The following is a 15,755-nucleotide window of genomic DNA, read 5'->3' as shown; positions in this document are numbered from 1 at the left end:
CCCCTTAATTTATATAATTAAAATGGGAGGAGTTTACACATTCTAAAAGTTTAAAGAATTATGCAATACTGTTTTAAAAGATCTCCATCTAAAACTGTTAAAATTAGAGATTTGCTACCTAAGGAGCTGAATTTCCATTTTCTGGAAAATTAACTTACATACATTTCTTGACTTCCTAAGATTAAATAATATTTCACTGTATAAGACAACAATCTTTTAATATGTTTTTCTAATACTAGAGAATATCCACTATTTCAACAAATATCATAAAATTCTTAAATCACTAATAATTAAAAACTAAATCCCATCTTTTTAAGTTTTGCCTTAATAGTAATAAAATACAATTTACATTTGTATAGAACTTTATAGGTTACAAAATGCTCTGACACTCATCATCTTTGTTCCTCACAAGAAAACACTGAAGTAGATAAGGCAAGTAATATGATATTAGATCCATTTTAGGATTAGGCATCTGAAGTTTAAAGGAGTTACACAACGTACCCAGAGTCACAGAGCTAACACATAACAACCCAGGAACTGATGTTTAGTTTTCTGATTCCACATCCACGAGTCCTTCCACTAAACCACATCATTCCAAATAACCACTGTCACAGTGCGCTATGGGTCAGGCTTATGACAGGGAGGGAGGGCTCATCGTAGATCTGGCAGTGACGGGCAGTCTGCCAGGAGAGGAATGTACAATATAAAAATAAAGTGCACGAAGGTGGGCCTGACTTATGAAAGGGAAATAGAACTGGGAGAAATGCCAAGAAATGTAGCAACTAAGGTGAAGACTGGGCAGCTTACCAATAAGGGAAGCCAAGGAAATACTTTTGTAAGTTTAATTTACTTAGTTAAGGTAGAAGAGAAAGTCTATTGGAGGGACTATTTTGCAATGTGGAAAGATCATAAAGAAAAGTGTTTATAATCCAATCAAAAGATTTAGAAAAGATGTAATGGAGCGTGATGCGTATGATGTATTTAATCAGAGATTAAGATGGGGCACATGATTGCTATGAAAAATTCTAAGGGTCTAATCCTACAGTGCATGGTCATGTTAATGCTGTGGCTTGGAACTTTAAGAGGCATGTGTGAAATACACTTAGAACTGAATCTCACTGTATGGGAGACACCAAATAAGGAGCAGGAATTACTTTCCACACAAAAGGACTCACTCTCCAAAGATTCTAGTATAGTACTGAACAGCAGTACCTGTTCAGGTTGAGAAAATCCTTATAAGAGAAGGGGCCATGGACACCACAACTAAAAACAGGGTTAGGCTACCATTGTCTAAATGAAACCATGGATCTGTAATCCTGAAAAGCAGACTTTCCAGAATTCTTACAGCAAACACTTACTGCTGACACAGAGGAGCAGGCTCTTACTGTATCTTACTGTGACAAAAGGGAGAAAAGGTTGAGGACCCCACAGTTTTAACTGCCACTGTCAACAGATACCTCTTCTAACACTGAACATTCATTTTGGGAGTTATTTTAGAGGGTTTTGTATGCACGCGTGTGCGTGTGTTTTATTCTTGATATATCTTGTTTTGATTTTAGGTTTGGTAAATACATAGATATACCTGTTATTTTGGGCCATTCGAACACCCATTCACCCTTCTCCTGCTAACGTACCCTCATTTCCCTTTAGGGGATCACTACTTCCCCATCCTTAGGCCACGAATTCTAGCAGTCAGCTCCATCCTAGCTCCAGGTTAGACACACGTCCTAGAGCTAATCCAGTTACCCCATCACATTCCAATGGCCACAGAAAAAGGTACATGACCCATTCAGAAGCAGTGAGGTACAACACTGCTGGGTTTCAACTAGAAAGGTATAATCCAGGTAGCTGCTAGCAGCCATCTTGTCACTATAAGTAAGAAGAGTCTGAGAGTGGAGTCAATACAGAAGTATCAGGACAAAGAGACGAATCCAAGTAATTCCTTTAACCTTGAATCAAACCATGCATGAAACTAGCTCTGCAAAGATTTTTTGTTATGTGAGCAAATAAATTCCCTTCTTGGCTCAAGCCAGTTTAGGATGAGTTTTCTGTAATTTATAACCAAGAGTTGAAACTGATGTAGTAAATTTCAAGTAGATACCAAAAAGCAGGGAGGTTCCTGGAAAAGAGGTCTGTATAAAGCACAAACTGGTGACCAACTCTAGAACTGCTAGAGGTTATTCCAAATATTTAACAGCATGAGATCTCTGAAGCTGATTTCTATTTTCTGCCCCCAAACAAAAGGGTTACAATAATAAGGGGTGGGAAAAGCAGAATAAACATGTCTTTTAAAAGGAACATGAATGCTTTTTTAAAGTCTTTTTGCCTTCCTTTTCCTAGTACCACCTGCCCCGGCCAATAAATGTTTACTCCATTATATTAAAACTGCATTTAGATATCTAATTTTACAGAACTCCTCAAATGTTTTAGCATTCATTAGTTTCTATGACATACATGATACAATCAACACACGATGGTGACGAAAACCCCTTGCTAAAAATCAATGGTTTAGAGAAACTGGAGGAGTTAAGTAGCAATTTCTGAAATACCTAAATCTCAAAAGTAATACTTAAGCTTACATGCAAGGCTTTATCTGAACATCCATCAAGCTTCAGACTCCAACTGCTTTACAATCAAAATTTCTCTCCCTCTTACTCCTTCTTTCTTGGGAAAAACAATACATACATTTAATGGGGCCCTTAGGTATTCAACATGAGGAAAACACTGGAAAAAATAACAGAGCAACTCAGTAACTCCCTTCCACCCCTCACCACTCTATCTCATCCCACCCAAAAACAGGAAGGTTGAGGATATAAAATAGTCAAGGTTTTAAACAATAAAAAATTTATGGGACTCTTCTAGAAAAACAAAAATCTGCTCAACACAAAGTACACACATTAGAAAACATAACTAGAATATTTTAGCCATTATTATATACCAAAGGGCAGAGAAGGGTTTTCTTTCATGAAATCTGGATTGCAGATGTCTGGCAAAAAAAAAAAATTAATAATCTATCACAAAGTCCGACAACTAGTGATTCAAAATGAAAGCTTTCACTACTTACACCATATGTAAATATACATATACACAAGCTGCTTATAATCCCTTGATCTGAAGAGAAAGAGAACTGATACTCTACTGTGAAAATGGTCAGTGGGCAGACATTTTAAAATCCTTTCCCACATGAAAAGATTCCTGAAAAAGAGATCAGAAGACAACAGAAAAGCACTCAATATATGTGGAGTTATAAAGCCCGTATGAACTAGTATCTATTACACAAAGAGGGAACATGCAACAAGGTGATTAGGAAAGTCAAACATGAATTAGTCCAATAACACAGAGGCAAATATAAACCCTAAAAAGCACTTTATGGAATAGAAATCCACACATATCAAAAAGATGTCTATTATTAACGATTAAATAATATCAAACTTTGAAGCTCCAAATAAATCTTAAATCAGTAAGAAACTGGTACGCCTTCACTAAGGGAAAAAAAAACCTGTCTGAAGTAGTACATAATTAACATCAAGGCAGAATATATATTTTTAAAATACAACAAATCAAACATTTACCAAAAAGACTATTATGTACAAGGCATTAATTCTAACGGCACTAAAATAAAATATCCTAGTATATTCTGAAGAGCACTGCCTGATTCTATTAAAGAAACTCTCACTGTACCTAAAAATGTAAGCTCTATCTCACAGAGCTTACATACCTCCCTCATTAACAATGATAATTCAAGGTACCAATGGTGAATGTTAGGATTCTGTCCTTGGTTCCATAGTCCTCTGTATTATTCCACCCAAACACATTATCTGATAATGTACACAATGCAAAGACACTCCCATCTATGTAAGTGAGAAGATAGGACGATGATGACAATAACAATGCAAATACGTATAGGACTTCTTTTGTACCAGGTGCTGTTCCTAGCACTTTACATATGTACAATCTTCAGAACAACTCAATGAAGTAGGGTAGTCTTCTTATCCCATTTAGCAAATGAAGAACACGAGTCACAGAAAAGTTAAGAAACTTGCCCAAGTTCACCCAACTAGTATGTAGCAGAGCCAGAATTCAAGACATTCTGGGCTCCAGACTCTATGTTTTTAACTTCTACAGTTCAATTCTAGCAGTCAGCTATAATTTCAACCCTTTCTTTCCCTCTAATCTACTTTACCACTCTATGATTCAGTTTCTCATCTGGAAAATGGGTCAATAATTGTTCTTACCTCACATAGTTGTTCAGTCCTTACACGAGGATTAAATGCAATAATCTATATAATGTGCTTGGCACATACCAGTACTACAGTAATAGCTATTACAATATCTACCAAACGTCTGTCACTGGAGTTGAGAATCACTGCTATAAAACTAACAAAAAAAAAAAACTAACAATCGGTAAGAATTTACCAAGAATGGTCTCAATGTGTCCTTCACAGTTCTAAAGTGATACCTGAATAAACCTGACTTTCCCAATTATTTCCATTATAAAATAACAAGCTCACCACAAGCCTTCAGGTAAATAAATATACATAACTTAGGAACTGCTCTCTTCAGTCTGGAACTTCCTCTCCATTATTTTGTATTCCCTCAATGCCCCCTCCCCTGCTCCCCACCCAATCACAGAATATATCAATATTTCATCCTGGGAAAAGCAGACAATAATTTCTCGTATATAACAAACTGGACATTTATTGTGTTTTAAGACACAAACTTTAAGTTAGTATTTTAATGTCGTTTCCACCTGCACAGCTGGGTACCCTGAAAGGTTTCAACCAGAATGCTATTCTCAGAGTCTGCCTTCACCAAAGAGCTACAAAACTATGGAGACTCAAAGAACAGTAGCAATTCTCTAGTCCTGGGTCTAGTGCTCATCAACATTTAAGTTTGCTCCTAATTTTCTGTTGTGACAACACTCTGAAACATTTCTCACTAACCAATTGTGCTAGGGTTTCTGTAAGGTACAGACAGAAGAGGAGAATAAGGTACAGATGGAAAAGGAGAATCATTGGATGGATCCTAGGGTGCTTATACATTCAACTTTACAACAGATTATCAAACTGTACTCCTCAAAGTAGCTGTGCTAATTTAAACACCTAAGAGTATAAAAGTATGTATAGGGAGGTAGGTGGGATGGGAAAGAGGAGATATCATTGATTCAGGTTCAAAAACTAACCTGAATTTGTAGTTAATTTGTTTAATTTGTCTTTCCTCCTTCTAAAATACAACTAAACTGATAGAAAAACATTTTTTAATAAAAGAATCAGGGCTTCCCTGATGGCGCAGTGGCTAAGAATCCGCCTGCCAATGCAGGGGACATGGGTTCGAGCCCTGGTCCGGAAAGATCCCACATGCTGAGGAGCAACTAAGCCCGTGCGCCACAACTACTGAGCCTGCGCTCTAGAGCCTGCGAGCCACAACTACTGAGCCCGTGTGACACAACTACTGAAGCCCGCACGCCTAGAGACCATGCTCTGCAACAAGAGAAGCCACCGCAATGAGAAGCCCGTGCGCCGCAACAGAGAGTAGCCCCCGCTCACCGCAACTAGAGAAAGCCCGTGTGCAGCAACAAAGACCCAATGCAGCCAAAAATAAATAAAAATAAATTAATTTAAAAAAAAAAAAGAATCAGCACAGGAGAGTATAATAAATTTGGAAGTATTTCTATGAAGAGTCACAGTCAAGAGCAGGCAAAGAAGGGGTCTGCAACACAAGGCGTGATTACCAAGTAAACATCAAAGGGGCTCCAAGTTAGAATCATTGTGTAGGGAGGGCAGGAGCGAGAAGCGGAATGGAAAAGGTAGGTTAGCTTTCCCATGGAAGCTGAAAAGAAGAAAACAGAACAACACGTGGCTCCTCATCCCTACTCTATACATACAGATTACATGCAGTCTGGCATTTATCCCCAGGCCCCAAAAAAGGCAGGGGAGGGGAATGGCTAACAAACTGAATGAACCACCTCTGTGGGCACTTGCCCCTAAAGCCAGCTCCCAGCCAGTTCATCCTAACATTATACCTGCCAGGCAAAAAGCATCGTCCCAATGCTTCTGATGAGAGCTAGTCAGCCTTTCTGGTGGTCAGCCTGCCATGGGCAACATCAGGATCAAGCAACTGAAACAACAACTCCAGTGGAAATAAAGATGATTCAGAAAACAGAAAATAACTTTTTCAAAACTTATTTTTCTTAGAGTGATTAGAAAAGATTTTGCATCCATGCCTCAAGCATCAAGATGTTATGAAAAAGGAATAATCAAAAACATAAGAGTTCTTGTAAATTAAAATATAACTGCTGAAATAAAAAGTTCAGTTAGAAGAGTCAGAAAATAAAGTAGAAAAAAACTCACCCCCTACCCCACCGCCAAAGAGGAGACAGAAAATCTAGGAGGGAAAAAAAGAATAAAATTCAGATTTCACCATCCAATGAACACAACAGAGGGGGAAACTATTGAAGAAATTTTTCCAAAGCTGAAGAAGACACAAGTGTTTATTTGAAAGGAACTACTGAGTGCTGAGCATAACTAATAAAAAGGACTCACACTCAGGCACATCCTCGTGAAATATCTTGTTCCTTATGCAACATCAGAAACATGAGAATACAGAAAAAAGTCTAAGAAGGACTGGGGCAGGGGGAGACCTACAAATAAATAAGTCTCTGATAGGCATTAGCTATGTATAACATTAGCAATACTGGCTGCTAGAAGAAAATGGAGGGAAGCTACCACATCTCTGAGAGAAACTTACTTTCAATGTAAATTCTACATAGGCTACTATCAACCAGGTATGAAAACAAAATAAAGGCATTTTCAGATATGCAAGGATTCAAATAGTTGACCTCTTAACTCTTACACCTTGAAGAAGATAGTTTAGGAAGAATATGAAACAAGACTGAAAAACCAAGGAAACAGGAAATATACAAGAAAATGGTGGCACTAACCCAGGAGTCCAGTGAAAAGAAATTCCAAGGATGCAGCTCTACAGCAGACCTAAAAAGCAATGAGTCCACATTAGAACAAGAAATCAGGAAGCTCCAAAGAATGTCTTCTCAAAGAAGAATCACATAAATTCCAGGAAATAGATAAAATGAGTAAGAAGTTAGAAGACATTAGTGAAGTGATAAAGATGGCATATGCTGCTTCTTTCAACATGAAAAAAACAAAGGAAAACCAAAAAATTATGGTGCTAAGATCATGATCCTAACATAGATCCATCAAACTAATATATGACAATGATTTTGAGCAATTAAGTGTGAGAAAAGTAAATCCATTTAAACCAGATACTGGGAACATTTTCCTTCAGGTGATCTAGGAGTATGACACTGGACTTTTAAAGACGGAAATATAATTTTAGCATATCATTGTTTTCCCTCCCAAGATGTCCTTTGCCCTCTCTTCTCTGAGTCATTCATTCATTCATTCATTCATGCATACAACAAATATTTACCCAGCATCCTGCATGTCAGGCACTGACCAAGGAGCAGAGATAGATCAGTGAACAAAGAAGACAAAACCATGCTCTTGTGGAGCCTGATTCTAATGACAGATGACTCCTCCTCTTCCAAGATCATGCTAAAGGCTCTCTCTCCTATGAAGCTTTCACTGAACTTCCATGTTAGGCTAAGTGCTTCTCCTTTACTGCCCCTAAAGAACTCTAACTCTTTAGAGAATCAAATTTAGCTTTGTACGTATGTATTACCTCAACTAGTCTGCAAACAATGCAACAACAGCAACATTTATTAGAGTTATTTGTACCTCAAATGCATAGCACCAGGCCTAGATTAATAAATGTGTTTTGAACCTTTCTGTTCAACCAAAATGTAAATAAAACTGCCAAGTAAAATGTAAAGCACTGTACAAATGTTACTTATTATTTAACAGATGAGGAAGCTGAAGTCACCAGATTATAAAACTAGTTTGTGGAAGAGCCAAAACTAAAATCCACAGTGCTAGGCTGAATTAAAATAAATGGTCAAATCAGAAAATGGGCCAAAGTGGGAGAGACAAACCTTAGGCGTTTTCTTAGAACATTTCCAAATACACAATAAACGTCTAAGACATGGATTCTATTTCTTCCATATGTCAAGGCACAGCTTAAGAATTATGTAAAGATCATTTTGAAAGCCTGTAATCAAAAATATAATCTATCTTTAAAAAGCTTCAATTTCACAGAGTTGTCTATTTTTACTTTGCAGTATATACTTGAAATGCATAAGTGTTTAGAAGTTAAATGGCATTTAACATAAAATATATTGGTTTTTAAAATATGTCCTCACAAGGAAACCTTCAAGCACACTTTTTATGGCCTTTCTTTGGTATATGTGGTCATATCTGTTCAATAACCCACAACATTAATACTGAATAGTAGTAGACATGCAAATTACAATTTATCTACAAAAATATAACACTGAATAGATGAGTAGGATTGTTTATATTCACAGAATAAGCAGCCAAGGAATTGATCCTGTTTCAGTTCAACAAACATTTATCAAAGGTTGCTAGATGCCAGTAGCTATTCCAGGCACTTGTAATATTTCCAAGATGAATATATAAAAATTTCTGCCCTTGAGTGGCTTATAGTAGGGGAAAGCAACTGCAATTACTCTTCTCCTAAAGACTAAAAGCTAACTAATAATTAAATGTGATTTCCAAGTACAGGATACCACAGTAAGGTTATCTACACATAGGTTTCACCAAGCTCAAAAGATGGTTTTAAATACTGTAAAAAAAAAAAAAAAAAATACATGATACCAGGACATGAGCTGTGTTTGTGGGTTTGATCACAGAAATCAGGCATTTAACTCACATATACTTACTTATAGATCTTTCAATACTTATAAACTGAAAGATTCAATGAATACTAACCAAATAGTGATTTTTACTCTAAATGCAACCAGAAGACTCAGAGAAACTTTTATCACCCACTGGAATATAGGAAGGTTTCACCTTCATCCTACCCCTAGTACTACTACCATTAATTACCACAATTACCATTCATTATCAGCTCAACTGCCAACAATCCAATCCCAACCCTTTGCTACTCAGGCTCAGTTCCAATCACTGGGAGTTCTAGTTAACCCCCAAACTTAATTCTATGCCTTTATCTTTTCCTAGGTATTTCCCAAAGAAAAAGTGTAGGTCAGGGCATAAAACCGCTGAAAGAGATATTTTGAAATTCCTTAATATCTATGCTGACAATCAGATAACTGGCTTCTTGACTTTTAAAATGAAATGTGAAGTACTCATAAAACTATTAGGAAACTGTCAAGCAAACCTGCAAACTGGTAAGAAAAAGACCACCACCACCAACAACAACAAAAGGCAAAGGATAAGCACAAAAAGGAAATAAAAGAGCCAGTACACATATGACAAGATGCTCAGTCTACCTAGCAGTCAAAGTATGTAAGATAATAATAACAGTAAAAATTAGAATAATAATGGCAGCTAGAATTTATTGTGCTCTTCATGTAAGAGTGAATATGCAATAAAGACTTACCTAATTCATTAATCAACCAATTACCAAATAGATAAGAAACTACCTGGGAAAACAGGGAAAGTTTCAAAGAGGAGGTGATATTTGATCTGGTCCTTCATGGATACAAATTCACTAGGCAAAGACTGGTGGGTACGGGAAACACTCAAAGGTGGGGGAGCAGTTGAGGCAAAAGCATATACCAAAACACCAAAATACAAATCTTAGTCAGATTTTCTTCCCTGTGCCTTTAATTTTCAAAGAAATACCTGATCAAAAAACAGATAGCAATCGAACTGAAAATCCAGAAGAGTTCATCCATGAAATTTCTTTCAAAGACAAGAATAATTCTACAAAAAGTGTGTTACTTAGGTGGTTTTCCAAGAGTCATTCCTCCTAAAACAAATAAAAAATCTAAAAGAAATTGCCAACTTACAATTCTTTATCCAGCAAATGTATCGTTCAAAAATGAAGTGAGATAACATTTTCATACCAAAAAAAAAAAAAAGAGAGAGATCTTAACACCATCATACCCATATATAAGGAAACACTAAAGAACACTGTTCAGGCAACTGAGAAAGGCAGAAAAGAGTAAAGAGCAATAAAAAGTATAAATATAAACACTGACAATATAAAATAATAATAAGAATGCCTTGTGCTGTTTAAAATGTATATAGAATTAAAAGAAACAACAAAGCATGTAACAAAAGAGCATATAAAACCGAAAAAAAAGTTCCCATACTCTTAGAAAAAGATTGATTGTTAGTGACCATGAAAACAATTAACTGCTGGAGTGAGTGTTAATAGATCAAGGACAACTGTTTCACTGGTCACATTTTTGAAAGCTAGCCAATCAGGAACAGCCACGCCTCTGAAATTCAAACAATCAAGATTATCACTCCATTGACCATTCCTATAAAATGATCAAATATTTACAATCTCCAGTGCTTAAAAAAAAAAAAAAAGAGGATGATACATATCCCCGTATACTGCCAACCTTCATTAACAACAGTACTCTTTTTAAATAATACATAAATGAAGGAAAAGTAGCATAGAATATTCTTGAGCTTTAACAGGAGCTGTTATCAAGGCAACACCCAGAGATAATACACCCACAGCTCCTGAGCCATCTCGTGCAGCTCTGGGTTCTTCTTGTATCTGGGAATCAGACCCTTCCATGCCTCCCCAAGCCCAAGGGAAACCGTCTGTGAGAATAACAATTAGACTATTCCAAATGTATGATCCCCAAACATGTTAGGTGGATTCTGTCTTCTAAAAAAGAATGCAAATGGGATAAAATATTTCCTTTGATAACTGGTGAAGGAGATTCCTGAGGATAATTATCCCACCCATATCTAGCTTTTAGAACTGCAGTATACCTTCACGGTTTGTATTTATTAGCAACAAGAAATAAAGTACTTGGATCATATTCTTCCTCTGTACTCAAAATGGTAACATTAGCATTTAAATAAAGAAAACAGATTTTCCATTTCACTCAGTTTTACTTCATATTCCTACCTGGTAATTTTAAATACCAAATACACTGAGTTTAGCCCTGGAACAGTTTTAAAACACTTCTCTAACTGAAGTATAATTATCTTCAATTAAAGCATTGTTCTGCCACTCAGGAGTCATCTGATTTACATAAATGTCAGTTAAGCACCATACAAATTCTAAAATATATAATTGGAATGTCACAAATCACTTAATCCATTTTGTCAAAACAGGGATTATTTTAACTTCTATCTCACTTCCTTTAAAAGAAATCCTATTTACTTTATTTTCTCTAACAGAAAAAAAAAAAAATTAGCAGGATAAACTTACAACGTACTTCCCCAATCAAACTTTAAAATGATTCTGGTTAACCACGAATTGACTCAAGTAGTTAAGTATTTTTCTGAATGTATTTTACTGAAACATGTCTGACTACATGTAATAAAGACATATAGTAATTGGGATACTGTTTCATGGAATTACAAATTATTTCACTGATTTATTATTCTTAGTCATTCACAGATTTTAAAAAGGTCACTTTGTCCTCATAAATTATGCAAGGAAACTAGGTGCATTGCTAGCCTAAACAATTTTGTAAACAGCTCTTTTACTGAGGGTTAAAAACATAGCCATAAAAAGTTATTATTAAAAAACAAATTTCACAAAGCTGAATTTACCAGGAAAAAAAAATTATAATCTAGCTCTACTACTTTCAAACACCCTGACAATATTTGGGAAAATAAGACAAAAATTGTTTTTCAGTTATTTTTAAGATTCAGAAACATAAAACTTCAACTGTTTACCAATCATAGGTTATAATACAAAAAACAAGATAAAGAAATACTATGAACTTTAAATAAAATTCTAGCTGTAACTTACTGAACTCATGTTAATAAAGAACATGCACACTGATTCCAAATGAAGAAGAGGAGTGCCATGGTAGTTTCTCAGTGACTAACCAAAAATTATCCTAATAAATAAATTAAACCATCATGACTCCCGTATTTGCCATATGACAAATGGCAAATTTGTGACTTTGACTGATTCTCACACCTCATACTAGATCCCTTTACACAGAAAAACCTTTTCTTTTCTCACACTAATATTTTTCTTGTAACAAAACACTACCTAGTCAGATTCTAAACTATGAATCTTTACAAATGAGATTAGCAAAACAACTTAAAAATACTTACTGTTTTGTTTCGTAATCTAATTATATCCGAGACAGAGCCAGCTCCACAGTACTCCATAACAATCCAGAGGTCCGTGTTCTTAAAGTAACTGCCATAGTACTTTACAACATATGGGCTAAAGAAAAATACATAGACAATTAAACTCAGTTAATTCCCAAAGAAAATTATTTCTTAATCCCAATTCAAAATATTTTCAACATTTCATAATGTTCCAATAAGTAAACTTAATGAGTAAACTACTATTGTACATGGAATTGTATCTATGTAGGGTTCACCAACTGTGTATAATTAGGCTTTAATTCACGGATGAAATTTTAACAGGATTACAAACCAGAGGAGGTCCAAATGTTTTGAGTGATTCCCAAGAAAATAAAGCTTTGTTTTGGCAAAGGACATACTCTTTAACATAAGGAACAAATGAAAATATTTTCCTTTAACTAAAGCATTTTAAATATAAATCTTCTAGGGACTTCCCTGTCGAGCCACAATAACTGAGTCCACGTACCACAACTACTGAAGCCCACACGCCTAGAGCCTGTGCTCTGCAACAAGAGAAGCCACTGCAATGAGAAGCCCACGCACTGCAACGAAGAGCAGCCCCCGCTCTCTACAACTAGAGAAAAGCCCGCGCGCAGCAATGAAGACCCAATGCAGCCAAAAATAAATAAATAAATAAACTTATTTAAATATATATATATAAAAATCTTCTAAAGGATTTTGCATTCAGTCAAATATTAACACTCAACTTTACATTTCAATACTTTATATTTCAATGATGCCAAAAAAAATTTTTTTTAATTCTCTTGTATTTTGGCCTTTAAAATCCTAGAGAAAAATAATTATAAATTTTTTGCTTTAAATTCAGATAATTATAATTATTGACAATTTAAAATACTTCTGAGCTGAGGTTTCATGTGTTTCAGAGCAGAATAAACTATGTTGATAGCCAAGTTGTTTTTAGGAAAACTTAGAATGGGGCAAATGACCATTACAATTGATATTTATTAAGGGTATGCTATATATAGTGATGTGTAAAATATCTTGCTCAACTCAAAAAGACAGAATATCCACATTCACAGAATACATAAAAAGATGAAAAATACAAGGAAGCATAAAGTAGTACATAGTTTAAATACTACAAGAGCTCATAGGTAGAAGTGACCATGGCAGAGTCAACCTAGAGAACTTCGCAGAATCGGTGGAATTTGAATTACGGAAAAAAGGTTAAAACTTCAAGATATGGGTGTAGAAGAGAGATAAGAAGATTTGGAAAAGAGAAAGACCATGAGCAAAGGCAAGGGAAAAACCAAGAATGGCATGTTTATCGTGAAAAGTGCCATCAGTGTAAGATAAATAAGACATAGGAATCAAACAAGCAAAAAAGAACAATGAAAAATGGAAAGTACTATAAAAGACCACATAAAGAGACTACCAAAAGAAGAGATTAAGAGAAGATGGTTGGGGAAAGACTTCTCAGTAAAGCCTTTGCAATCTTAACTAAGTCTTAAAGGCAAGGGTAGAGCAGATTGGTTAGAGCTTAAGGGCTTAAACTAAAACAGGTAGCTACAAGGCTAGAATTCAATCCTGTTTTATCCCTGCTGCTCCTCTTGCACAGACTTGCTTCGGTCTCCTTGTCATAGTTTTCTCCCCCATTCTAATCTATGCTCCATATAGCTGACGAGTAACTTTCCTTTAAAACAAAAGTAAAGTAGGTTAATCATATTGCTCTCCTGATTAAAAAAAAGAAAAAAAAAGCTCCAATGGCTCTCCACTACCAAAGGAAAAAAAGACAGAACTGCTTCATATCACATACATGACTTTTCAAAGTCTACCTCTCTACCCACATCTCTCGTTACTCCCCATCTCACACCTTAAATTTGCAGACAACACTCAACTTTGCTAGGTGTTGGGAATGGAAAGTATTATTAAGAGTTCATAAATATTCACTAAACCATTTAAAAGTGTTTGTTTACAAATGAATCTCATCTATAGAGCCAAAACTTCAACTTACGGGAAACATAAAAAAGCTTTCTTTACATACACTTCTTTGGGTTATGAGTGCCTGTGTAGAAACCTTTATAGGAAGTACTGCTCTTATACCTGGCTGTGCATCAGAATCACCTGTGGCCCAGACCACACACCTTGGAGTTTCTAACTCAGCAGATGTTTTAAAACCTTTATAGGTGACTTTGATATACACCCACAGCTAAGATTCGCTCCAGAAGACAGATGACATATCCTTCAGGAAACTTCTTTAAATATTAATTTTCTTATTCAAAATTTTCAAAGGTGTTAAATTAGCAATGAGTTGAAGGTTATGTTCACTGAAAAGCACATAGAAAACATGTATTTTACCTTACAATCTACACTAAGTAATCAACAATTCTAAGGGTAGGACTGGCAGCTCCTATGAAAATTAGAGATTCTAATCTGGGCAGCTACATAAAAGGGCAGCTCTAGCTCTCTTTAGGGGGTGAGTCAAGGCAACACCTTTGGAAAAAGGTAAAATTCTCTTCAAAAAATATTTTGTAGCCCATTCTAATACACAATCAAGTAAACGTATCAAAGTCCAACAATTCTATATCATTAAAAATGGCCTCAATAATTTTAACCCAGAAAAATATTTAAGCAGATAGACCTAAACAGCCATCTTAAGGACACACACCCGAATACAGTTTCTATCAATCACTCAACATTCATTCACTGACCCTCTACTCAAACCAAGCATTAGACCAGACAAACCAGACAGACACAATTCTGACTCTCCTTTAGCACATACCAGCAAGATACACAGGTATTAGAGAAGTAAATCCACAAGTAAATATAATTAATAACTGTGGTAAGAAAAGAAGGAGGAGTGCTATGAGATAAACTGGCTGAGACTTTATTTTGCATTCATCATTTCTGCAAATAAAATTGTTCCTAGTTCATATGGAAGAATGGAATAGCACACATATTCCATGGTAGCCCCTGACTTGGGAAGCACTGGCGTATATGAAAAAACTTGGAATGTAGACATGGGTGAGCTTTAACAACAAAGTATCCCCCCTCCATTGGTGGCTGTGGATTACAAATTACATTTGGAAAAGAAATGCTTAAACCTCAAAGTTTATATGTAATAATGGCCTACTACTGGTCATCCTCTGATATCGTCTGCATCAATACTTTAAAGCACTTATAACATCTTATAATTGCTTTGTCATTGACTTTTATCTGCCTCCCCTAGAAGAAAAGAAGCTCCGTGAGGATAGGTGCCAATCTGCCTTGCTCTCCATTTTATCCTCAGTACCTCCCTTCTTGTATGCAAAAACAAAAGGAATGAATAAGTAAACAAATTAACAGTCACAGAAAAATTAACAAAAGGGACCTAATTCAGGCCTCCCCAAAGGAATAACATTTAAACTAAAGTCAAAGGTCGGCTAGAAGTTAACCAGTTATAAAGAGCATTCAGGTACCAAGAACTGTCTGTACAAAGGCCCTGAGGAGAGAAAAAGAGCAAATCATTTTCAAGGGATCAGTATGCCTAGAATAAAGTGAGTGAAAAATGAGGTAGAACGCAATGTAGTTGCAGATGGAGGCAGGAGCTGATAACGAAGG

At 35.7% G+C, this 15,755-nt stretch overlaps 1 protein-coding gene across 1 annotated transcript in view; it reads right to left on the bottom strand.

Moving 5' to 3' along the window:
- STK3 (serine/threonine kinase 3) overlaps positions 1-15,755 on the bottom strand; it is a 310,806-nt gene that overhangs the window by 225,783 nt on the left and 69,268 nt on the right. The window contains exon 4 of the mRNA XM_024756626.1: positions 12,159-12,273. Within this exon, the coding sequence (XP_024612394.1) occupies positions 12,159-12,273 (115 nt within the window). The remainder of the gene's footprint in view (positions 1-12,158; positions 12,274-15,755) is intronic.

This window comes from Neophocaena asiaeorientalis, unplaced genomic scaffold (genome assembly GCF_003031525.2).
Source record: "Neophocaena asiaeorientalis asiaeorientalis breed wild unplaced genomic scaffold, Neophocaena_asiaeorientalis_V1.1 scaffold29, whole genome shotgun sequence".
NCBI classification, from domain to species: Eukaryota; Metazoa; Chordata; class Mammalia; order Artiodactyla; family Phocoenidae; genus Neophocaena; species Neophocaena asiaeorientalis.
The sequence above is the reverse complement of the archived record's forward strand: the minus strand, read 5'-3'. Positions and strand labels throughout refer to the sequence as shown.